The sequence below is a fragment of the Heptranchias perlo genome, chromosome 35 (assembly GCF_035084215.1).
Source record: "Heptranchias perlo isolate sHepPer1 chromosome 35, sHepPer1.hap1, whole genome shotgun sequence".
Classification (NCBI taxonomy): domain Eukaryota; kingdom Metazoa; phylum Chordata; class Chondrichthyes; order Hexanchiformes; family Hexanchidae; genus Heptranchias; species Heptranchias perlo.
The window spans coordinates 12459225-12484742 of record NC_090359.1 but is presented as its reverse complement, the minus strand read 5'-3'; the positions used below and the strand labels follow the sequence as shown (position 1 = coordinate 12484742).

Here is a 25518-nt window from a genome sequence, read left to right as displayed (position 1 = left end):
CTCTTAACTTTGTTTTGTACGACCCTACAGGAAGTGAGAGCGCAAAACCTTTGGAAGTATGAAAATACCAGGGCATAAATTCTCTTGCGCGGTGGCACAAACCGAGTGACAGTGAATCGGCCGCCCGTTTCACGCCACGCCATTGAAGACGATGGAAATGAAAACACTTCTGCCAAGCCAAATTTATTCCTCACCATGCCGAGGGAGTCTACGGGATGATATTTGACCTGCCGCCAGTCCCGAGCACCCGTTATAGACACCGCCCGATACCACTCAGATGGTGAAGACAAAATCTACCCAGCGGGGAAATTCCACTTCTTTGCTCCCGTGCACACAGTTCTTCATCCATTTATTTAATGAAATCAAACATCGCAGGCTGACGAGTGCAGGATCGAAATATCCACCCCATAATCATTGGTCTAATTAAAGTGATATTATATTCTCACGGTACGATGAACTCTCACCTGTTCCTCTTGACTAGTGATCACCACAAGATGGGATTTGTTCCCACTGCAATACTTCGCACTTGCAGTCCAATTTCGTCGTTCAGTTGAAAAAAAGTAACAACTTCTGTTAAAAAACTTCCATTCCTTTGGACAAAATATCTCATCACACTCTGTAAGAAAACAGATTTTGTTGGCATATTTCACTAGAGATAGAGAAACAATTGGATTATATAGAACGATAGATAGAGAGAGAAATAGATGGGCAGATAGAAATGAACCCTAGTGCTTGATTTGCCTTTTTTATAGTCTTATTAACCTGCGCTGTTACTTTTAATGATTTGTGTATCTGTACCCCGTGATCCCTTTGCTCCTCTATCCCATTTAGACTCTGATTATGCAAGCAATATGTGGCCTCCTTATTCTTCCGACCAAAATGCATCACCTCATACTTACTAGTATTGAAATTCATTTGCTAATTACATGCCAATTCTGCACGTTTATTAAAGTCCTCTTGCATTTTGATGCATTTTTCCTTTGTATTAACTGCACCCCCTAATTTGGTTCATCCGCAGATTTTGAGATTGTACTTCCAATTCCCGAATCCCTGTGGAACACCACTTCCAACCTTTTGCCAGTCTGAGTAGCTAGCCTTAACTGCTGCTCTGTTTTCTGTTTTGTACCAACTTGCTATTCATTCTGCTACCTGTCCTGTGACTCTACCTGCTCTGACCTTAGCCATGAGTCTACAATGTGGTACCTTATCGAAGGCCTTTTGGAAATCCAGATATATTACATCCACTAAATTATCCTTGTCCACTCTTTCTGTTACTTATTCGAAGAATTCAATAAAGTTGGTCAAGCATGACTTTCCCTTCTGAAATCCGTGCTGACTATTCTTTATTATATTTTCATTCTCCAGATGTCTTTCTATTACTTCAAGTAAAGATTCCATTATCTTTCCTACCACCAGCGTTAAGCTAACTGGTCTATAGTTGCCTGAACTTATTCCATTTACCTTTTTAAATATAGGAATAACATTAACTGTCTCCCAGTCCTCTGGCACTACTCCTTTTTCTAGTGAATTTATATATATGTAACAGTGCCTCTGCTATCTCCTCCCTAACATCTTTTAATATTCGCCAATGCAATCCATCCAGACCAGGGGTCTTATCCTCCCTAAGTTTAATTAGTTTATCAATTAACTCACCCCTTTCTATCTTAAGTGTTTAAATATCTTTTTCGACTTCTTCTAATGTCCTGTCCACCTTGTTAGTTTCCTGATAAATACGGAGGCAAAGTAACTGCTCAATATTTCTGTCATTTTGCTGTCATTACCTGTGAGTTTATCTTGTGCATCCCTTAGTGGCCCTATCCCTATTCTGTTTTTCCTTTTGTTATTTATGTGCCTGTAGAATACTTTACTATTTGTTTTTATATTCTTTGATAAATTAATCTCGCAGTTCCTCTTTGCTTTCTTAATTGTTTTGTATTACTTCTTTCCTAACCTCTTTGTATTCCCTTTTGTCATCCTCTCCTTCATTGTCTATGTCATTTGTGTATGCATGTTTCTTTAGTTTCAATTTTACCCTTATTTCTTTATTCATCCATGGTGTTTCATTACTGGCTAGTTTGTTCTTGCTTTTCAGCGGAATATATTTCTCCTGAACTCTATTGATCACCATTTTGAATATTACCCACTGCTGTCCCATTTCTTTGTCTGTCTAATTTTTTTCCAGTTTACCTTCCGTAGTTCCACTCCCATCCCCTCAAAATTAGCTTTTTTCCAGTCAATTACTTTGGTCTTTGTCTTATTATGTCTTTCTCAATCATTATTTTAAACTTTATAATGTTATGACCACTATTGCCTAGATAGAACCATGGAATCATTACAGCACAAAAGGAGGCCATTTGGTCCATCGAGCCAGTGCTGGCTCCTTGTAAGAGCAATCCAGTTAGTCCTATTCCCCCACTCTTTCCCTGTAGTCCTGCAAATTATTTCACTTCAAGTATTTATCCAATTCCTTTTTGAAAACCACAATTGAATCTGCTTCCACTACCCTTTCAGGCAGTGCATTCCAGATCATAACTACTCGCTGAGTAAAAGAAAATTCTCCTCATGTCGCCTTTGGTTCTTTTGCCAATGACCTTAAATCTGTGGCTCTATTTCTTGACCCTTCCACCAATGGGAACAGTTTCTCTCTATTTCCTTTATCTCAGCCCTTCATGATTTTGAACACTTCTATCAAATCTCCTCTCAACCTTCTCTGTTCTAAGGAGAACAACCCCAGCTTCTCCAGTCTATCCATGTAACTGAAGACCCTCATCCCTGGAACCATTCTGGTAAATCTTTTCTGCACCTTCTCTAAGGCCTTCACATCCGTCCTAAAGTACGGTGCCCAGAATTGGACACAATAATTCAGTTGTAGCCAAACCAGTGTTTCATAAAGGTTCAACTGAAATCCCTTGCTTTTATACTCTATGCCTCTATTCATAAGCTCAGGATCCCGTATGCTTTTTTAACCACTTTCTCAACCTGTCCTGCCATCTTCAACGATTTGTGCACATATGCCCTCAGGTATCCCTGTTCCTGCACCCCTTTTAGAATTGTACCATTTAGTTTATATTGCCTCTCCTTGTTCTTCCTGCCAAAATGTATCACTTCTCACTTCACTGCATTAAATTTCACCTGCCTTTTGTCCGTCCATCCCACCAGCCTGTCCATGTCCTCTTGAAGTCTATTACTATTCTCCTCATTGTTTACTACACTTCCAAGTTTTGTGCCAAGTGTAAATTTTGAAGTTGTGCCCTGTACACCCAAGTCCAATTCATTAATAAATCAAAACAAAAGCAGTGGTCCTAGTACCGACCCCTGGGGAACAAACTGTATATCTTCCTCCAGTCCGAAAACAACTGTTCACCATTGTTCTCCATTTCCTATCACTTAGCCAATTTCGTATCCATGCTGCCACTGCCTCTTTTATTCCATGGGTATCAATTTTGCTGACAAGCCTACTATGCGACACTTTATCAAATGCCTTTTGAAAGTCCATATACACAACATCAATCACATTGCCCTCATCAACCCTCTCTGTTACCTCATCAAAAAACTCAATCAAGTTGGTTAAACACGATTTGCCTTCAACAAATCCGTGTTGGCTTTCCTTAATTAATCCTCACTTATCCAAGTGACTATCAATTTTGTCCCGGATTATCGTGTCTAAATTTTCCCCACCACCGAGGTTAAAATGACTGGCCTGTCTTAGCCGGGTATATACTTACACTCTTGTTCAAAAAAGGGCCTAACATTTGTGTGTTGTGAACATTGTAAGATGTTCCCCAATGCTTACTTTTCTTATCTGTTCTGGCTCATTTCCCATTACTAGATCCAGCAGTGATTCCTCTCTTGTTGGGCTTCTCACATACGGTGTAAGAAGGGAGTCCTGCACACACTGTAAAAACTCCATTCCCTTTTCTCCTTTCCCTACCTCTCTTCTTGCCAGTTTATTTAGGGGTAGTTGAAATCTCCCATCATTATTATTCGATGCTTTTTATTTATTTCATAGATTTGCCTCCATATTTCTTCCTCCACTTCCCTTCCACTATTAGGTGGTCTGTGGAATACCCCTATTAACGTGATCGATCCCTTCTTATCCTTTGTCTCAATCCATAAGGATTCTGTTTCTATCTTAATGTTACTTATGTTCCTTTTTTCTAATTTCATTATGTTGTCTCCAATTAGTACAGCTACCCCACCCCCCACCTTCCTTCTCTCTCCTTTCTAAATATATTCTACCCTGCAATATTTAACTGCCAGTCCTGTTCCGTTTGTAACCATGTTTGAGTTATCCCTACCACATCTGGCTCCTCGCTATGAATTATTGCCTCCAATTCTCCCGTTTTATTTCGGACGCTGTGCACATTGCTGTACAGGCAATTTAATTTGTTTTCAGTAATTGTTCCCATCCCTTTGTTTTTAACAGTCATTTTGCACTCATGTTCTGTAACTGTATTTGTTCCCTGACCGTTTGTTACTCTTATGCCTTAACTTGGTCAGACCTTTTCTTTCATTTCCTATTTCTTTTTTCTTCAGACTTATGTCCTCTTCTCCAGTTCTCTCCCCCGCTCCCCCCCGCCACCCCCCGTCTTACAAGTTTAAAGTCCTTTGACAGCCCTATTTATCCTTTCCGGTAGGACACTGGTCCCATTCCGGTTCAGGTGGAGCCCGTCCCAACGGTACAGCTTCTTCCAGTCCCAGTACTGGTGCCAGTGTCCCATGAAATGGAACCCCTCCTTCCCACCCCAGTCTTTCAGCCACACATTCACCTTCCTGATCTGTCTATCTCTATGCCAATTAGCTCGTGGCTCGGGTAGTAATCCCAAGGTAACCATCCTTGAGGGGTCCTGCTTTTTAATTTAATTCCTAACTTCTGATATTCTCTTAGCGGGGCCTCCTCACTTTTCTTTTCGATGTCATTGGTCACAACATGGACCACGACAACTGGATCTTACATCTCCCCTTTCAAGCTCCTCTCCAGCTGATTCAAGATACCCTTTACACTTGCACCAGGCAGGCAACACACCCTCCTGGACTCTCGGTCGTGACTGCAGAGGACACTATAATATATATATTACATACATAGATTGATAGATACATAGATAGATATTAGATAGACAGCCAGACAGACAGAAAGACAAATAAATAACCACATGGGTGTATATGTATGGACAATGGAATGAATCGGTGGGGACATGGATGAGTGGGTGATTACGTAAATAGGTGGATGGGTGAATAGATTCCTGAAATATGAATCATTATTATACCTACCTAGAGTGCAATTCTGATCACAAAACCTCATCCAAAGTTGCATGTTTTTTTCCTGGAGATGTATAAAGTTGCTGTTCAATTTCTCAAATTCCTTGTGGGCGAAATATCCTTAAAATAATGAGGAACTCTTTACAACGTCAAAAGAATAACACACAATTAAGGCGAGATAAACAAGTAACCTAAGATAAACTATAAAACACGCTTGGTGATATATTGGGGCAGAAATTGTTTGTAAAATAACAGTGACTTCAATAATACGATAGCAACAGTTGGAAAATGTTTTTGGGAAAAACTGTATCTCGAGACCTTACATCGCTTCTAACCTGCTTTATGGGACACTGTAATGAAGATGATAATCTGCATCTAACCCGTGCTCTACCTGATTAGGGACAATTGTTGAGGAAATTTATTCCATATTAAATATGAAGTGTATCAGTCCAGGACGCATTTCACAGGGAAACCGTCTGGATCGAACGTGTGGTGTCGCTGAGCTGGGAGTGTTTGATGGGGCAGTGTAGAGGGAGCTTTACTCTGTATCTAACCCTTGCTGTACCTGCCCTGGGAGTGTTTGATGGGGCAGTGTAGAGGGAGCTTTACTCTGTATCTAACCTTTGCTGTACCTGCCCTGGGATTGTTCGATGGACCGTGTAGAGGGAGCTTTACTCTGTATCTAACCCATGCTGTACCTGCCCTGGGAGTGTTTGATGGGGCAGTGTAGAGGGAGCTTTACTCTGTATCTAACCCGTGCTGTACCTGCCCTGGGAGTGTTTGATGGGGCAGTGTAGAGAGAGCTTTACTCTGTATCTAACCCATGCTGTACATTTCCTGGGATTATTTTGATGGGATAGAGACAGCTCTAATGATCCCTCCTCCCCCGTTGGGCCAACAGTGTGAACCAGGACGAATTAGGAATGAGTGATGAAGAGAAAAATAATAAGATTAATTTTACTGACCAGTTATTATTTGTGAAACAAGTGCTGCTTTTAGAGCAGAACAGATGACCAGAAGGACTATTGCCAGCACTTTCCAGGAGGCAGGTTTCTTGGTATCTAAAATGAGAAATGGTTTGACGAATGAAAAAATGAAACAAACACTGGAACGTACACGGCTCTGGGCTGATCATTTAAATCAAAGGAGTTTAGGAAACTTTCAAGAGCAACTAAAATAATTAGCATCAGAAATAATTTGTTGGTGATGCGTATCACAAACTATTTGTATAAAGGAGGAAGAGAGCATTTATCATTTTAAGGCCATGGATTTAGTAATCAGGAAATGTTTTGTCCCGTATTGAGAGACAGGGAGTTTGATGAAGGACAGTTGAAGTATTTGGGTGTGAGGAGTTTATGATTTTCTGGAATGCTAGGGATATTGGGCTTGATCTGTTTGGAAAGAAAATCCCAGGGGGTAATTTTAACTTTTAGCGATGGTGTAAAACGGGTGATATCAGATCCACCGCCCATTATACTCCCGCCCATTTTACATCATCGCTGAAATTTAAAATGAACCCCCAGACTTCGAGATATTGAGGGACATTGTCAACTTGCCACTCGGGCGTAAATTGAAAAGGGGTGATTTTAACCCACCCCACCCGGCGTAGTTCACCTTCTTTCCTCTCTGCTTATCCTCATGTGCCTCGGTCTCATTCTCCCCTTCCCAGTTCACCGTAATGGGCCACAATTCACTGTAGCCAGCGAACAAACGGCGTCTATCATTCGTTAGACTTGCCTGTGCCCATTTAGTTTCCATAAGCTTTTGTACGGCAAGTTGCTGTAAGTGAAATGTCCAAAGGGACTTCGGGGTTCAGGTACATAGATCATGGAAGTGTCATGAACAGGTGCAGAAAATAATCAATAAGGTTAATGGAATGCTGGCCTTTATATCTAGAGGACGAGAGTACAAGGGGGCAGAAGTTATGCTGCAGCTATACAAAACCCTGGTTAGACCGCACCTGGAGTACTTTGAGCAGTTCTGGGCACCGCACCTTCGGAAGGACATAATGGCCTTGGAGGGAGTGCAGCGTAGGTTTACTAGAATGATACCAGGACTTCAAGGGTTAAGTTACGAGGAGAGGTTACACAAATTGGGGTTGTACTCTCCAGAGTTTAGAAGGTTAAGGGGTGATCTGATCGAAGTTTATAAGACATTAAGGAGAACAGATAGGGTGGATAGAGAGAAACTATTTCTGCTGGTTGGGGATTCTAGGAGTAGGGGGCACAGTCTAAAAATTAGAGCCAGACCTTTCAGGAGTGAGATTAGAAAACATTTCTACACACAAAGGGTGGTAGAAGTTTGGAACTCTCTTACGCAAATGGCAATTGATGCCAGCTCAATTGCTAAATTTAAATGTGAGATAGATAGCTTTTTGGCAACCAAAGGTATTAAGGGATATGGGCCAAAGGCAGGTATATGGAGTTAGATTACAGATCAGCCATGATCTTATCAAATGGCGGAGCAGGCACGAGGGGCTGAATGGCCTACTCCTGTTCCGATGTGAGAGAGCCAAATAGCGTGGCGCCTTCTACAGGGCATCTGGGACCTCTGAACAGGACAAGCAATTGTGTATCTCCTGAGTCGATCAGATTGAAGTATCCTTAATGAACAGTGCAGAGTCTGAACCAGGAAATGTCATTTAGAATAGTGAATTCAATGTCAAATCAGTTACAGAGAGGGAAATGAAAGATTGAAATGAGAGAGAAAAAAAACAGAAAGAAAAAAGTAAAACAAAAATATAATTTAATTTTTAAAGACATCGCCAACAATTAAAATCTGAAGGAATGAGACTCCACACTGGTAAAAGTTAATTTTCAGTGCCAGAGAGGTAGATTGGCAGTAATTAAGACTTATCACGCCATTAAAATCGGTACTTAGACTGAAATGGACAAGCCCTAACTTTCTGTGGCGAGTTTAGTTCCTCTCACCCACACAAATACAGGAACTTCACGCTGTTCCATGTAACTGCCAGTCAGACAGCGAGATGCTGTTTCGTGCTGCATCTCGGACAGCAACTTCCGGATTTTTGCGTTTAACACTCGAGGGCCGCTCTCCAGTCGGATCAGCAATTTGTTTTCGGTACAGTTCCTAAAATAATATTCTAAGGAATATCCACTGATGCGGACTCTTTAATCCCCTGCCACCCCATATGTTAGGGAAGAGTTTGCCAAGAGAAGTTGGAGTTGTTCTCCTTAGAGCGGGCAAGGTTAAGGGGAGATTTGATAGAGGTGTTCAAAATCATGAGGTCTTTTGATAGAGTAAAGAAGGAGGAACGGTGTCCAGTGGTTAAAGGGTCGGTAACCAGAGTACGCAGATTTAAAGTAATTGGCAAAAGAGCCAGAGGTGAGATGAGGAAAAATGTTTTTACGCAGCGAGTTTTTCTGATCTGGAATGCACTGCCTGAAAGGGAGGTGGAAGTAATTTCAATGGTAACTTTCAAAAGGAAATTGAATAAATACTTGAAGGGGAAAATTTTGCAGTGCTACAGAGAAAGAGCAGGGGAGAGGGACCAATTGGACAACTCTTTCAAAGAGTCGGCAAAGGCATGATGGGCCGAATGGCCTCCTTCTGTGCTGTATCATTCTATGATTCTGATCCAAGCATCTGCCCCTCACCAGGATTTGCGCATAAATAACAGTGAGTGTCATTAACCTCACCATTATTCCGACAGTAAATTCTGACCCATTACCTTTCTATTGCAATTTCTCAACAGCCAAGTTCACGCTCTCTCTCCCTTGTCTGGTTCATCTTCCCAGCTGTGCACATCACATCCTCACTCATCTGGCTTATCTTCACATCTGCGTACTACACAACCTCATTTATCTAGTTCTACTTTTCACACGCCAAGGAACATTGTCACTTTCCCAGTTCAACTTATGTCCAGCTCACCTTCTCTCATGTATTAGTTGCCCTTCAGAGATGTCCAGTGCACCCTCTCCCCTGTCCAGTGTGCCCTCTCCCCTGTGAAGTCCATATTCTCTCTTGTCTAGTTCACCTTCTGAACATTTATGCCTCACCTTCTCATCTATCCAGTTCACCTTCTCACTTGTCCATGTCACCTTCCCACATACCTTTTCTCTTGTGTACTCCTATCTTCTCATCTGTGTATCTCACATTCGCAATTGCCTGAGTAACTCACCTCCTCACTTGTCTTGTTCTCCTGCCCACCTATCAAATTCACCTAATCACCTGTTCAGTTCAGATTCCGGACTCTCAAATTCACCTTCTCACTTGTGTAGTTCAACATCTCACCTGTAAAGGCTTCCTTCTGTGAAACGATTGTTTCTTTTAACGACAATCTCGAAACTTTCCTAGCTATTTGTTCTGGGCCTATTACACAAATTCCCAGATTGATTGAATTAAATTTAAACAGTTAGTCCTGGTGAGATTTCAGTTCCTGGTCTCTAGGTTTCTAGCTCAGAACCATAACCACTGGGCTCCCGTTTATCTTCTCAACTGCCCTGTTCACCATCGCACTCGTCTTCTACACCTTCTCACCTGCTAATTCACCTTTTTACTGTCCGGTTTATCTACTCACCTGAACAGTTCACATACTCACCTGTTAATTCACCTTCTCACCTGCTCAGTTCATCATTTCACCAGCCTATTCAATCTTTTCTCTTGTCTAGTTCACCTTCTTACCTGGCTAGTTCACTTTCTCTTGTCTTGTTCAACTTCTCACTCATGGTGTTGACTTTCTAACTGGCCCCTTGGGTTTACAAATTAACCGGTAGACACACATCCAGTCACTCAGCCACTTTCTCCAGCATTGACCTAATCTAGAGATTTCAGCTAAGACTGTGGATTGGGTGAAGCAATTCCCACGAGTCATGTTCAATCACCCCAGAAATGCGATGCAGAATTGCTCTGATGCGCCAGGTGGTGGACATGAACAAGAAGATATGGTCATCAGATCTTCCGCTTCCAACAAAGCTTGGCCTGTATAAAACTTGCATCATTCCAATTCTCCTGTATACATCAGAGACTTGAACTGTCTCGCAAGCACACCAGGCAAACATTGATGCAGTGGACCATTGGCGTCACTGCTGCATCCACCATATTCGGTGGTGTGGCTGTGTCACAAATAGTCAGGTCTGAATGACGATCGCCCAACCTTCCCCAAGTGCTATAGGACGTTATTCACAATTTGGGCATGTGGCCAGGCTTGACGGCACACGGCACCTCCAGGGTACTCACAGCCTGTCGTCTGAAGACCTGGAAATGTCCCCTCAAAGTCTCAGAAGCACCTGGCTCTCTGACCGTTACAGCTGACCTCAGATCCCAGAATATAGGGCTCATCTCCGCCATGATGAGAGCTGAGGACCAAGAGAGTTGGAGACGTGCGATCCACCAAGCAACACTCCGAAAGAGCATGTTACAATCAACATCGTGTTCACCTGCTGCACTGTCTAGTTCACCGTCTCAGCTGTGTAATTCACCTAGTCACCAGTCAAAGTTCATCTTCTTAGTTGATCTGGTTCAACATTTATTGTGTCTGGTTCACTTTCCCACTTTTCTAGCTCACTTTCTCATCAGCCAAGTTTTTCTTCTCATGTGTATGATTCACCTTCTCATATGTGTGGGTCTCAAAATCAAATGTTTAGTTCATCTTCGCACCTGGTTAGTTTAGTTTAACGTTTATCTGGTCTCTTTCATCTTCTCACCTATCTAGGTCACCTTATCATCTGAATCATTAATCTATCCTCTGCCTCGTTCACCGTCACACCTGAATCAATCATCTTTCACTTGTCTGGTTCATCGTCTCACCTAAATCGTTAACGTCTCACCTGCCTGGGTCACCATGTTACCTGTCCAGGTCACCGTCTCACCTGAATATTTAATCTCTCAATTGTCTTGTTCATTGTCTTACCCGTCTGGGTCACTGTGTCACTTGTCTGGGTCACCGTGTCACCTGTCTAGTTTGCCTTCTCATCTGTTTACTTCATCTACTCCCTTTTCTTCCTCACCTGTCAGTTGAGCTTCTCTTGTGTCCAGTTCACATTCTCCCCTATCTAGTAAACCTTTTCATCTGTCTATGGCACCTGATTATTTGTTTCGTTCCCTTTCTATCCTGTGCGGTTCACCCTGTAACCTGTACTTTTCAGTATCACGTCAGACAGTACATTTACTGGATGATAAGCGGGTAGCAACATTATTGTTCTTAGAATCATAGTATGGTACAGCACAGAAGCCGGCCATTTGCCCCTTTGTGCCTGTGCCAGTTCTCTGAAAGAGCTACCAATTAGTCCTACTCTCCTGCTCTTTCCCTGTAGCCCTGCATTTTTTCCCTTTTAAATATATATCCAATTTCCTTTTGAACGATTCTATTGAATGCCATAGCATACAAGGCTACGGACCAAATGCTGGAATATGGGATTAGAGTAGACAGGGCTGATGGCCGGCGCGGACACGATGGGCCGAAGGGCCTCTATCCGTGCTGTATGACTCTATGACTCTATGAATCTGCTTCCACCACCCTTTCAGGCAGTGCATTCCAGATCATAACATCTCGCTGATTTAAAAAAATGTCTCCTTATTCCCCCCTGGCATTTTTTTTGCCAATGATCTTCAGTGTCCTCTGGTTACCGACCCTTCTGCCAATGGAAACCGTTTCTCCTTATCCACCCTATCAAAACCCCTCATAATTTTGAACACCACTATTAAATCTCACCTTAACCTTCTGTGTTCTCAGGAGAACAATCCCAGCTTCTCCAGTCTCTTTACATAACTGAATTCCATCATCCCTGTAAACACTCAGGTAAATCTTCTCTGCACTCTCACCAAGGCTGTGACATCCTTTCTGAAATGTGGCGCCCAGAGTTGGACACAATACTCGAGCTGAGGTCTAACCAGTGATTTACAAAGGTTTACCAGAACGCCCTTGCTTTTGTACCTTATGCCTCTATTAATAAACCAAAGGATTTTGAATGCTTTGTTAAAGCCTAGTCGACTTGTCCTGCCATCTTCAAAGATTTGTGTATGTGAACCCCCAGGTCTCTCTGTTCCTGCAACCCCTTTAAAATTTACTTTCTGCTCCCTCTCCTTTTTCCGTCCAAAATACATCACTTCACACTACTGTGAGTTCAAATTCATATGCCTTGTGTCTGCCTCTTACACCAGTCAGTCTATGTCCTCCTGAGTCTCTTACTATCCTCCTCACTGTTTACTACATTTCCAAGTTTTGTGTCATCCGCAAACTTTGAAATTATGCCCCCTATACCCGTCCAGGTAATTAATGGCAAGAGAACCATGAGAAAAAACTTTTTACACAGTGAGTGGTTATGATCTGGAATTCACTGCCTGAGGAGGCTACGGTGATAGGGCAGGGGAGTGGGACTGGCTGGATTGCTCTTGCATAGAGCCAGCATGGACTCGACGGGCCAAATGGCCTCCTTCCATGCTGTAACCATTCTATGATTCTATGTATATCAAAAAGAGCAGTGGTCCTAATACTGACCGCCGAGGTAGAACAACACAGACTGCCCTCCAGTTTGAAAAACATTGTTCACTATTGCTCTTTGCTTCTGTCCCTCGGCCAATTTTGTATCCATACTGCCAGTGCCCCTTTAATCCCACGGGCTTGAATTTTGCTAACAAGTCTATTATGTGGCACTTTATCAAATGCCTTTTCAAAGTTCATATACACCTCATCAACTGCACAACCTTCATCAACTATCTGTTATTTCCTCAAAGAATTCAATGAAGTTAGTCAGGCACAATTTTCCTTTAACACATTCGTGTTGGCTGTCATTATTTTTTTATTTGTTCATGGGATGTGGGCGTCGCTGGCAAGGCTGGCATTTATTACCCATCCCTAATTGCCCTTGAGAAGGTGGTGGTGAGCCGCCTTCTTGAACCGCTGTAGTCCGTGTGGTGAAGGTTCTCCCACAGTGCTGTTAGGTAGCGAGTTCCAGGATTTTGACACAGCGACGATGAAGGAACGGCGATATATTTCCAAGTCGAGATGGTGTGTGACTTGGAAGGGAACGTGCAGGTGGTGTTGTTCCCATGTGCCTGCTGCCCTTGTCTTTCTCGGTGGTAGGGGTCGCGGGTTTGGGAGGTGCTGTCGAAGAAGCCTTGGCGAGTTGCTGCAGTGCATTCTGTGGATGGTACACACTGCAGCCAAGGTGCACCGGTGGTGAAGGGAGTGAATGTTTAGGGTGGTGGATGGGGTGCCAATAAAGCTGGGTGCTTTGTCCTGGATGGTGTCGAGCTTCTTGAGTGTTGTTGGAGCTGCACTTATCCAGGCAAGTGGAGAGTATTCCATCACACCCCTGACCTGTGCCTTGCAGATGGTGGAAAGGTTTTGGGGAGTCAGGAAATGAGTCACTCGCCTCAGAATACCCAGCCTCTGACCTGCTCTTGTAACCACAGTATTTATGTGGCTGGTCCAGTTAAATTTCTGGTCAATGGTGACCCCCAGGATGTTGATGGTGGGGGATTCGGCGATGGTAATGCCGTTGAATGTCAAGAGGAGGTGGTTAGACTCTTGTTGGAGATGGTCATTGCCTGGCACTTGTCTGGCGCGAATGTTACTTGCCACTTATCAGCCCAATCCTAGATGTCGTCCAGGTCTTGCTGCATGCGGGCACGGACTGCTTCATTATCTGAAGGGTTGCGAATGGAACTGTAACCCATGTTCTTCCAAGTGACAGTTAACTTTGTCTCGGGTTATTGTCTCTAAACGTCTCACCACCACAGACTTGAGGCTGACTGGCCTGTAGCTAGCGGGTTTACCTCTCTCCCCTTTTTTGAAAAGGGGTGTAACATTTACAACCCTCCAGTCTTTCTGGTACCATTCCCATATCCAAGAAGGATTGACAGATTGTGGCCAGAGCCTCTGCTATTTCCACCCTTACTTCCTTCAGCAACCTAGGATGCATTCCATCCGGACCAGGTGACTTTTCTACCTTGGGCGCTGCCAAACTTTTAAGTACCTCGTCTTTATCTATTTTTATCCGATCTAATTCTTCTAGCCCTCCTCCTTCACTGTAACATTGGCACCATCCTCTTCTTTGGTGAATCCAGATGCAAAGTATTTATTTAGTACATCAGTCATTCCCTCTGACTCCACAAGAAAATTTAATTTTCGGTCCTTAATCAGCCCCACCTTTCCTTTGACTATACATTTGCTCTTTATGTGTTTATGTTTCCCGCTAATCTTTCCTCAAATATTATCTTTGCCCCTCTTATTTCCTTTTTCAGTTCTCCTCTGCTCTCTTTGTATTCAACTTCATTCTCTACTGTATTGTGAACCTGACATTTATCATATGCCTCCCTTTTCTGTTTCCTTTTAACCTCTATTTCTTTAGTCACCCAGGGAGCTCTGGTTTTGGATGCCCTTCCTTCCCCCCTCATTGAAATGCATCCATTCTGTACCCGAACTATCTCACCTTTGAAGATTTCCCATTGCTCATTTACTGTTTTACCTGCCAATCTTTGTTTCCAATCCACCTGGGACAGATCCATTTTCAACTCACTGAAATTCACCCTCTTCCACTTGAGTATTTTCACCATTCGTTTTTCCTTGTCCTTTTCCATAGCTACTCTAAACCTAATAATATTGTGATGACAGTTTCCCAAATGCTCTCTTACTGAAACTTGCTCCACTTGCCCCACTTTATTCCCCAGAACTAGATCCAGCACTGCTTCCTTCCTCATTGCACTGGAAACATACAAGAAAGTTATCTTTTACACATTTCAGGAATTCCTTCCCCTCTTTGCCCTTTATACTGTTTTTTCCCCAGCCTATGATAGGATAATTGAATTCCCCCATTATCACTACTCTATTGCTTTAACATCTATCTGAAATTTGCTCCATCTCCTTCCCACTATTTGGTGGTCTACAGTAAACACCCAGCAGTGTGACAACTCCTCTATTGTTCCTTATCTCTCGCCAAATAGATTCTGTCTTTGAAACCTCAAACACACCATCCCTTTCCAGGGCCGTAACAGTATCTTTGATCAATTCTTATTTGCAAAATTTGAATTTTAATGAATCAGTCGTGAAATAATCAGCAGCTGGTAAGGAAAAAAATAAAACCTTCACAGTAACTATGTTACAACTTCCCTTTGTTCTCCTGATGCTCAGGAAACTTCTGTTCCAAACCATGACCATGTAGTCAAATCAGGAAGTCACTGCAGACCACAACAGTTATGGTTCCTGGTTCTGCATATAATTAACATTCAAAACGCAACGTTGAACAGGATAAGGTTCACATCAGTCACCAAAGGCTAGTGCTACTGATCCTGGGAGTGCCGAAATGAACAAAGGCCATGGAAGGTTACAGGAGGACAACAGTATGCTTTGGCTCACTGAGAGTTAGCACTGCTCGAAATATAATGCCAGGTTGAGTTACCATAGACACACACTATATATAAACAAATACATATGGGGATAGAAAAATCCATGATGTGCCTAAAAATCTCCTCCCCACCAAAAACTCCCCTCCTTTACCCTCAGTTCAATCAGATCTGAACATTGTTTTAGTGACATCGGTGATGTTTCTGGTCGCTGGCCCGAGCGGTCATTCTTCCTGTAGGAGCCGGTCAGTGAGCGTTGTCTGGATATTTAAGCCTGAGGGAATCCCGTCCAATGCAGCTCCCATTAGGGCCTCTCACCCACTGTTTCCTGCCAGAGTAACTGGATGGCAAACCCACAGCTCCAATCCTCGCTCACCCTCCTCCCTAAAACGAGAGCCCTCGGATCCTTAGTATTTCGCTGTCAGGACCGTGTCCCGGATCAGCAAACTCTGAGGAGAACAGGCTTCCGACCTGGAACCTCCGTGGCCCTTTGTGACTTCGGTGCCACTCCGACACTCTCAAGAATCTCAGAGATAAACTGGCACGAGTTCAAAAGGTGAGAAATAAAATGGGACATTCCTGTCCGCAGAGCATCACAGTGAAACTAAAATAACAGCCTGGTCACATTAAAGCTACGTTACTATTGACTGAACAGGTGGGTCAGGTACCTGCATTGCTGGGAGAAGGTGCTGGGAGTTGTTGCTTCAGAGAAGATTGAGAGAACCTCAGTTCTGCATCAATTCCATGAGCTTCCATTCCGCCGATCAGCCTGCAGCATCTGTGAAGCTGTATTGTTGAGGGGCGGTGTGATAGTGAACAGTGTCAGACAGGATTGGACGTTAGTCAGAGGCGGGTTTCACTATTTCTCCTTTTCTCTCCTATGCTGAAGATGTGACGGGTTTTTGGAGGTTTTACAAGTGTCTCGAACATCTGTTGCAGCAGAGATCAGTTTTGTTTCATTGAATTATAACAGAACACGGTTATAATTATTAGATTTTACTTCATTATAAACATCATGGGGGGAGAATTTTACTTGAGCGGTGGCTCAAAACCAGCGGTCTGGTTTTTATCGCCCGTTCCAGGCCCCGCCCGATATACAGTTCTATTGGCCTCGATATTAAACCCCCCGCCCACCCTCCCACGACCGGCGGAAGAGGGTCTGGGGATTGGGGGTTAAAAATCAAGTAATGGGGAACGTGTCCCCACCCCGCTGCGTAAACACCAGTTGTCGGTTTCACGGTGGTGGGTTTCATGGCGTCCGTGCAGCCAAACATGGACTCCTCATTAACATATAAATAGAGGCATAGAGCACAAAAGCAAGAAAGTTAAGTTGAACCTTTATGAAACACTGGTTCGGCCACAACTGGAGTATTGGGCTCGATATTAGGAGGGCGGCGGGTTCTCAGCGGGGGGTCGACTGAGCGCGTGGGTAACGCACCCGGTGAAATCAGTGTGCTCTGCACGGAATCGCAGGCTAATTGGAGCCACTTACCTGTGCTCACAGGTTTCCCACTGCAAAGCTGCGCGTCGGGCGGACTGCGCATGCGCAGCAAGGTCTGTCAGCTGGAGGAGCTCTATTTAAAGGGGCAATCCTCCACTGACTGATGCTGCAGAAAATAGAAAAAATTACAGCATGGAGCAGCCCAGGGGGAAGGCAGCTCCCAGTTTAATGATGCTTCACTCCAGGTATCAATGGATGGGGTGGGGAGGAGGGGGAGGACAGAGATCTTCCCCACGGCGGGCGGGAGGAAGCAGCCTGCTTCTGCCACCAGGAAGGCCTGGCTCGAGGTGGCAGAGGAGGTCACCAGCACCACCAACAAATCGCACACCTGCATACAGTGCAGGAGGCGCTCCAATGACCTCAGTAGGCCGGCCGAAATGAGTACACTTACTCATTCCCCTCCCCTCTGTCTGCCACATCACCGCCCCCACCCCACATCTCCTTCTGCACAGCCAACACTACTCTGTCACATCACCCCTCACACCCACTCAAACCTCATCCTCATCTTACCTGCACTTACTCACCTCCCAGTACTCATCCCGCCACTACCACTCAACCCAATCCTCATACAATATCATGGCTCTATCTCATACTCACCCTCTCGTGCATCTCTTTCACGGTCAGCTTCACTCAACCTGCCACTACCTGAGCTGCAGCCACAGGGCATGCATCACATATGTGCAGTAGGAAGCGTAAGGCAAACGTGTCGTGAGCATGAAGGGGATGCACAAGGGTGTTTGAGGGTTTGTCAAGGTGTTTACCGATATTTAATTTCTGATCAACTCATATAACATATTATATTACATTGTCACCATTACTGCCACGTCTTTGCGAATCTTGTCTGGTGTGTGCAATAATGCCCTTTCCTGAGGATCACTAAGACCCACAACTGATGCCACCCATTGTGTCACTGCAGATTGGGTGTAGGTGTATTTGCAGGGCTCTTTTGTGCAGATGACTGAGAGATGTCGGCGATGTCCCCGGTGGCACCCTGGAAAGATGCGGAGGAGAAGTTGTTGAGGGCAGTGGTGACTTTGACAGCGACAGGTAAGAAGATGGTGCTCGGGCCAGCCAGGAGCAGCTCGGCATGAAGGAGGCTGCAGATGTCGAGTGACTCTGAGCCTCCGTGTGCACTGCTGCTCAGAGAGGTCCAGGAAGCTGAGCCTCGGTCTGTGGACCCCGTGGCGAGGGTAGTGCTCTCTGCGACGCATCTATCTCTGCGGTTGCCCTCCCTCCTGCTGTGCAAGTGGATGTGTCACAGCACTGTGTTGTGGAGCTCCACGTGTCAGAGGTGGATGGCGTGGCTGGTGATGCTGTTCGCCCTCCGAGGAGGTCATGACTGCAGCTACGGCGGCCCCACAGCTGGAAGATGTACATTTGAGGGGGTCCGCAAGGTCGGTAAATGTGTCTGGACACCGGGGTAAGTGTGCAAGTTGGTGAATTTTATTGTTAGGAGGAGGGTGGTGGAGGCCAAACTTTGTCCAAAGTGACAGAGTGGCCTCCTACAATGAGTGAGGGTCTCCCCCCTCACCTGTCAAATGGACCTTTGCAGCTGCCACAGGCTGATGGCTGCAACACGTCCATTTGAACTGGGAGTGTTTCCCCCAGTACGGGAAACAGTCTCAGTTAATTTCAAAATCCCATCCCTCCTAAAATATCAGGTCAATCAGGTCTGTAAATGACCTGAAGTACCTGTTTAAGTACTTTAAATGGCACCCCGCCGGCTTTAATTGCTGGCGGGAGTCCCACATGCGGGTGCTGCGTGGGCATGTCAGCGCGTCACTGGGGAACCCGGAAGTGGGTTGGAGCCGGGCTCCAGACCCGCCCCAGGAATCCCCGATTTCCGCAGCCCCCCCCGCCACGAATGCACCCGATCACGGGTGCGAAAATCGAGCCCATTTGTCCACTGAACTTTAGGAAGGCTGTAAAGGCCTTAGAGAGGGTGCAGAGAAGATTTACTTGAATGGTTCCAGGGATGAGGGGCTTTAGTTACATCAATAGACTGGAGAAGCTGGGTTTGCTCTCCTTGGAACAAAGAAGGTGGAGAGGAGATTTGATAGAAGTGTTCAAAATCATGAAGGGTTTAGACAAAGTAAATAAAGAGAAACAATTCCCAATGGCGGAAGGGTCCAGAAGAGAGGACACAGATTTAAGGTGATCGGCAAAAGAACCAAAGGCGACATGAGGAAAAACTTTCTTAAGCAGCTATGACCTGGAATGCGCTGCCTGGAAGGGTGTTGGAAGCCCTTTCAATCGTGGCTTTCAAAAAAGGAATTCGATAAATACTTGAAGGGAAAAATTTGCAGGGCTGCGGGGAAAGAGCAGGAGAATGGGACGAACTGGATTGCTCTTACAAAGAGTCAGCACGGGCTCGATGGGCCAAATAGCCTCCTTCTGTGCTGTAACCAATGTATGATTTTGTGATTCAATGAGAAAGAGCTGGGCATCGTCAGTTCTACATGGGGAATCTGACACTGTGTTTTCAGTTGATGTCACCGATGGGCAGCATGAAGATGAGAAACAGGAGGGGGCCAATGATAGATCCTTGGGGGACTCTAGAGGTAACGGTTCAAGAACGGGAAGAGAAGCCATTGCAGGCGATTCCCTGGCTATGACTGGATAGATAGGTATGGAACCAGACGATGGCAGTCCCACCCAGCTGGACAACGGAAGAGAGGCATTGGAGGAGGATGGTGTGGCCAACTGTGTCATAGGCTGTAGGCAGGTCGAGCAGGATGAGGAGGGATAGTTCACCACGGTCACAGTCACAGAGGATGTCATTTGTGACTTTGCTGAGGGCTGTTTCAGTGCTGTGGCAGGAGTGGAAACCTGATTGGAGGGATTCAAACATGGGACATAGTAACAGGAGTAGGCCATTCAGCCCCTCAAGCCTTTCAATTCGATCATAGCTGATCTGTATCTTAACTCCATCAACCAGCCTTAGTTCCCTAACCTTTAATACCTTTGCCGAACAAAAATCTATCAATCTCAACATCTTTTTGGTGGAGAGTGTTCCATATTTCCACCGCCCTTGATGTGAAGAAGTCATTTCTGACATCAGCCCTGTACGGCCTACCTCTAATTTTAAGGTTATGCCCCCTTGTTCTGGACTCCCCGTCTGCCCCGCCCCCCACCAGAGGAAATACTTTCTCTCTATCTACCCTATCAACTCCTTTGATCATCGTGAACACCTCAATTAGATCACCCCTTAATCTTCTGTACTCAAGGGAATACAGGCCTAATCAATATAACCTGTCCTCAATATTAACCCTTTTAGCCCCGGTATCATTCTGAATCTGTGCTGCACCCTCTCCAAGGTCAATACATCCTTCTCGAGGTGCGCTGCCCAGAGCTGAATGCAGTCCTCCAGATGGGGTCTAACCATGGCACTCGACAGCTATAACATAACTTCCAACCCTTTGCATTCCAGCCCTCTTGAGATAAAGGCAAACATTTACATTATTTTTAATACCTGTCCACTAAATTTTATTGATTTTCGCACTTGGATCCCTATATCTCTCTGCCCATCCACAGTTCCGAGCTTCTCACCATTCAGATAATACTCTGATCTATCTTTCTTAGGGTCAAAGTTGATGAGCCTGTACTTTCCCACGTTGAATTCCATCTGCCACCGTTTTTCCCACTCACTTAATCTATCAATGTCCTTTTGCAACTTTCTGTTCCCATCTGCTCTATTTAGTGCGACCTAACTTACTGCCGTCAGCAAACTTAGATATACGGCTCTCTATTCCTTCATCCAAGTCATTTATAAATACAATGAAAAGCTGAGGCCCCAGTACAGATCCCTGGGTGACATCACTAGTCACATCCTGACAATTTGAGCACATACCCATTATCCCTCCTCTGTCTGCCACCTCCTGACCAATTCCCGATCCAAGCCAATGAGTTGCCACCAATTCCATGCGCTCTCACTTCAGTTAACTTTCTCTTATGTGGAACCTTGTCGAATGCCTTCTGGAAGTCTATTTAAATATCAATAGATACTCCTTTATCGACCACTTTTGTTACCGCCTCAAAAAACTCAACTCGGTTCATTAAACATGACTTACCCTTTACAAATCCATGCTGGCTTTCTCCGATCAGCTCATATTTGTTCAAATGCTCAGTCACTCTGTCCCTAACAAGAGATTCTAGTAACTTCCCCACTACTGACGTTAGACTAATAGGTCTGTAACTTCCTAGTTTATTTCCCCTACCCTTAAACAATGGAGTTATATTGGCAGTTTTCCAATCCAAGGGAACAATTCCTGAATCAAGAGAGTTTTGAAAGATCTTGAAGCATCAACAATTTCCTCACCTACACTGGGATGGAAACCATCGGGTCCTGGGGTTGCGGGAGAGATGGGCACAGGTAACAGAAAAGATGGAGAGAGAGTCTGTGTGTATAATGGTATTGGTGGAGAGAGAGTCTGTGTGTATAATGGAATTGGTGGAGAGAGAGTCTGTGTGTATAATGGAATTGGTGGAGAGAGAGTCTGTGTGTATAATGGAATTGGTGGAGAGAGAGTCTGTGTGTATAATGGAATTGGTGGAGAGAGAGTCTGTGTGTATAATGGAATTGGTGGAGAGAGAGTCTGTGTGTATAATGGAATTGGTGGAGAGAGAGTCTGTGTGTATAATGGAATTGGTGGAGAGAGAGTCTGTGTGTATAATGGAATTGGTGGAGAGAGAGTCTGTGTGTATAATGGAATTGGTGGAGAGAGAGTCTGTGTGTATAATGGAATTGGTGGAGAGAGAGTCTGTGTGTATAATGGAATTGGTGGAGAGAGAGTCTGTGTGTATAATGGAATTGGTGGAGAGAGAGTCTGTGTGTGTAATGGAATTGGTGGAGAGAGAGTCTGTGTGTGTAATGGAATTGGTGGAGAGAGAGAGTCTGTGTGTATAATGGAATTGGTGGAGAGAGAGTCTGTGTGTATAATGGAATTGGTGGAGAGAGAGTCTGTGTGTATAATGGAATTGGTGGAGAGAGAGTCTGTGTGTATAATGGAATTGGTGGAGAGAGAGTCTGTGTGTATAATGGAATTGGTGGAGAGAGAGTCTGTGTGTATAATGGAATTGGTGGAGAGAGAGTCTGTGTGTATAATGGAATTGGTGGAGAGAGAGTCTGTGTGTATAATGGAATTGGTGGAGAGAGAGTCTGTGTGTATAATGGAATTGGTGGAGAGAGAGTCTGTGTGTGTAATGGAATTGGTGGAGAGAGAGTCTGTGTGTGTAATGGAATTGGTGGAGAGAGAGAGTCTGTGTGTATAATGGAATTGGTGGAGAGAGAGTCTGTGTGTATAATGGAATTGGTGGAGAGAGAGTCTGTGTGTATAATGGAATTGGTGGAGAGAGAGTCTGTGTGTATAATGGAATTGGTGGAGAGAGAGTCTGTGTGTATAATGGAATTGGTGGAGAGAGAGTCTGTGTGTATAATGGAATTGGTGGAGAGAGAGAGTCTGTGTGTATAATGGAATTGGTGGAGAGAGAGTCTGTGTGTATAATGGAATTGGTGGAGAGAGAGTCTGTGTGTATAATGGAATTGGTGGAGAGAGAGTCTGTGTGTATAATGGAATTGGTGGAGAGAGAGAGTCTGTGTGTATAATGGAATTGGCGGAGAGAGAGTCTGTGTGTATAATGGAATTGGTGGAGAGAGAGTCTGTGTGTATAATGGAATTGGTGGAGAGAGAGTCTGTGTGTATAATGGAATTGGTGGAGAGAGAGTCTGTGTGTATAATGGAATTGGTGGAGAGTCTGTGTGTATAATGGAATTGGTGGAGAGAGAGAGTCTGTGTGTACAATGGAATTGGTGGAGTGAGTCTGTGTGTGAGAGAGAAAAGAGGAGGCAGAATCTGAGAGAAGGGGAGAGAGTGTATGAGTGAAAGAAGGGACAGAGAGCTTGTGTGTCAGAGCGAAGGGGAGAACAAGTCAGGGTGTATGAAAGAGGTGATTTTAAACCCCAAGAACGGGTGGGTTGTGGGCGGGTGGGAGTTGAAAGTAGTTTTTTGGGTCATGACCGCAACTCGGCTTTATTTCTGGGTTTAGCGTCAGCGTGTAAAAGTACAGGCTTCCCATTGGGGATGCAAAGTCCGAAAATTTTGCGGTGGCGACCCAAAAACACAACTATTTTCAACTCGCACCAGTCCCCAACCGGCCGATTCTTGGGGTTTAAAATCAACCCCCTAGGTGTCTGTGCAAGATATGGTAGAGAGAATCTGTGTATAAAGGAGGAGACCGAGGACCTGAGTACAACAGTGTGAGATAGTGAGTCTCAGAGAGTCTGTGTATGAGGGAGTGAGTCTTTGAGACAGACTCTCAGAGAGTCTGGATGTGGATGAGGGAGAGTCTGAGAGGTAGGGTGGGAGGGAGATATGGGGCTCGCTATTAGGAGGGAGGAGGGTTGGCAGTGGGGGGTCGACTGGGCGCGTGGGTAACCCGCCCAGTGAAATATGTGGGTTTGGCACGCGATCGTAAGTAAATTGAAGCCAATTACCTTGGCTTCTGGGTTTCATGCTGGAAAGCTGCACAGTGGGCGGACTGCGGACCCGCATCATATGCTGTCAGCTGGAGGAGCCCTATTTAAAAGGGGCAATCCTCCACTGACTGATGCCGCAGAAAATAGGCCCAGGGGGAAGGCTGCTCCCAGGTTTAACGATGCCTCACTCCAGATCTTACTGGATGGGGTGAGGAGGAGGAGGAGGAGGGAGATCTTCCACCCAGCGGACGGGAGGAAGTGGCCTGCCTCTGCCACCACGAAGGCCTAGCTCAAGGTAGCAGAGGAGGTGACCAGCACCACCAACATATCGCCCACCCGCATACAGTGCAGGAGGCGCTTCAATGACCTAACCAGGTCAGCCGAAGTGAGTACTCTTACTCATTCCCCTACACTCCGTCTGCCAATCACCGCCCCCACCCCACATCTCATTCTGCACTGCCAACACTTCTCAATCACAATACTCCTCACACCCACTGAACCCTCATCCTCATCTTACATGCACTTCCTCACTTCCCCAGTATTTATCTCACCACTACCACTCAACCCAATCCGTAAACAATCTCATGGCTCTGTCTCATACTCACCCTCTCATGCATCTCTTTCACGGTCAGTCTTGCCCCACCTGCCACTACCTGTGCTGCAGCTACAGGGCATGTATCATGTATGTGTAGTTGGAAGCATAAGGCAAACGTGTCGTGAGCATGAAAGGGATGCACAAGGATGTTTGAGGGTTTGTCATGGTTTTTACTTATATTTGATTTCTGATCAACTCACATTACATATTATATTGTCATCACTACTGCTACATCTTGGCCATTCCTGACTGGCTTGTCCAATCAGGCCCTTTCGTCAGGTTCTCCATAAACACCCTTGTTGCCACCCATTCGGTCACCCTACAGTGGGTGTCTGTGTAGTTGCATGACTACTTTGTGCAGGTGCCTGTTGCGCAGCACTGTGTTGTGTAGCTCCATGTGGCAGAGGTGGATGGTGTGCCTGGCGAGGCTGGTGATGTTGCTCGTCCTCCAATGGAGTGATCAATGCAGCTATGGAACCCCCCACCCCCATCCTGACGCTGTGAGTGTGAGGGGGTCCGCAAAGTAGGTAAATGTGTTTGGACAGCAGAGTTTAGGGTATGATGTAATAATTTTGAGTGTGGATACAACGGTGTGGCAGACAAAACTTTGTCTGAGGTGGCAGAGTGCCCTGCTGCAATGAATGAGGTATTCCCCCCAACTGTCAAGGAATCCTCTGCATCTCCCAATGGCTGCTGACTGAAACACGTCTGCAACAACAGGGAGTATTTCCCACAGCATGGGAAACACGCTGAGGATAGTCCAAAATCACATCCCTGCTAAAATCTCTTCCCAATGAGGTGTGTCAACGACCTCAAGTACCTCCCTAACTATCTAAACTGTCATCCCGCCGGCTTTAATTGGCGGTGGGAGGCCCGCACGCGGGGGCTGCGCACGCACCGATTCGCGTCATTGGGGAAACTAGAAGTGGGCAGGTTGGAGCCGGGCTCCGGACCTGCTCCGGACCTGCTCCGGGATTCCCCAATTTTAGGAACCCCCCCGCCACGAACGCACCCGCTCGGCCATCCTAAAATTGACCCCATGGTGTGTGTATACAAGAGTGAGAAAGGAAAAGAGAGGATACGGGAGACAAGGGAGAGAAACAGTCTGTGTGTATGAAAGAGAGGAAAGGGGAAGAGAGTCTGTTTGTGTATGAGAACTGAGGGATAGAAATATGAGAAGTTGGAGAGAAGAAATGAGAGAGAGGGAGAGAGAGGGGATGGGTAAAGGACAGAAAATTGAGAGTTGTGGTTAACAGATGTTTCTTGCACTGGAAGGGTTCAAACCGTGGTGATCCCCGGGGTCAGTGTTGGCACCATTGCTTTTCTCAATATCTGTGGATAGAAATGATCTGGACCTGGGTGTAGGGGGCACAATGTCAAAAT

The 25518-nt window shown here is 45.2% G+C and overlaps 2 protein-coding genes across 3 annotated transcripts in view; both read right to left on the bottom strand.

The window, feature by feature from the left end:
- LOC137302066 (zona pellucida sperm-binding protein 3-like) overlaps positions 1-25518 on the bottom strand; it is a 113469-nt gene that overhangs the window by 77586 nt on the left and 10365 nt on the right. The gene's annotated exons all lie outside the window — the stretch shown is intronic.
- LOC137302063 (CD209 antigen-like protein E) overlaps positions 1-25518 on the bottom strand; it is a 45636-nt gene that overhangs the window by 16161 nt on the left and 3957 nt on the right. The window contains exons 3-6 of one of the 2 annotated variants that reach the window (XM_067971754.1): positions 16233-16494; positions 6225-6320; positions 5272-5379; positions 465-616 (exon numbers count right to left, since the gene is read on the bottom strand). In XM_067971754.1, the coding sequence (XP_067827855.1) occupies positions 465-616; positions 5272-5379; positions 6225-6320; positions 16233-16320 (444 nt within the window). In that variant the 5' untranslated portion in view covers positions 16321-16494. The remainder of the gene's footprint in view (positions 1-464; positions 617-5271; positions 5380-6224; positions 6321-16232; positions 16495-25518) is intronic. The other variant, XR_010958412.1, reaches the window with a different exon arrangement.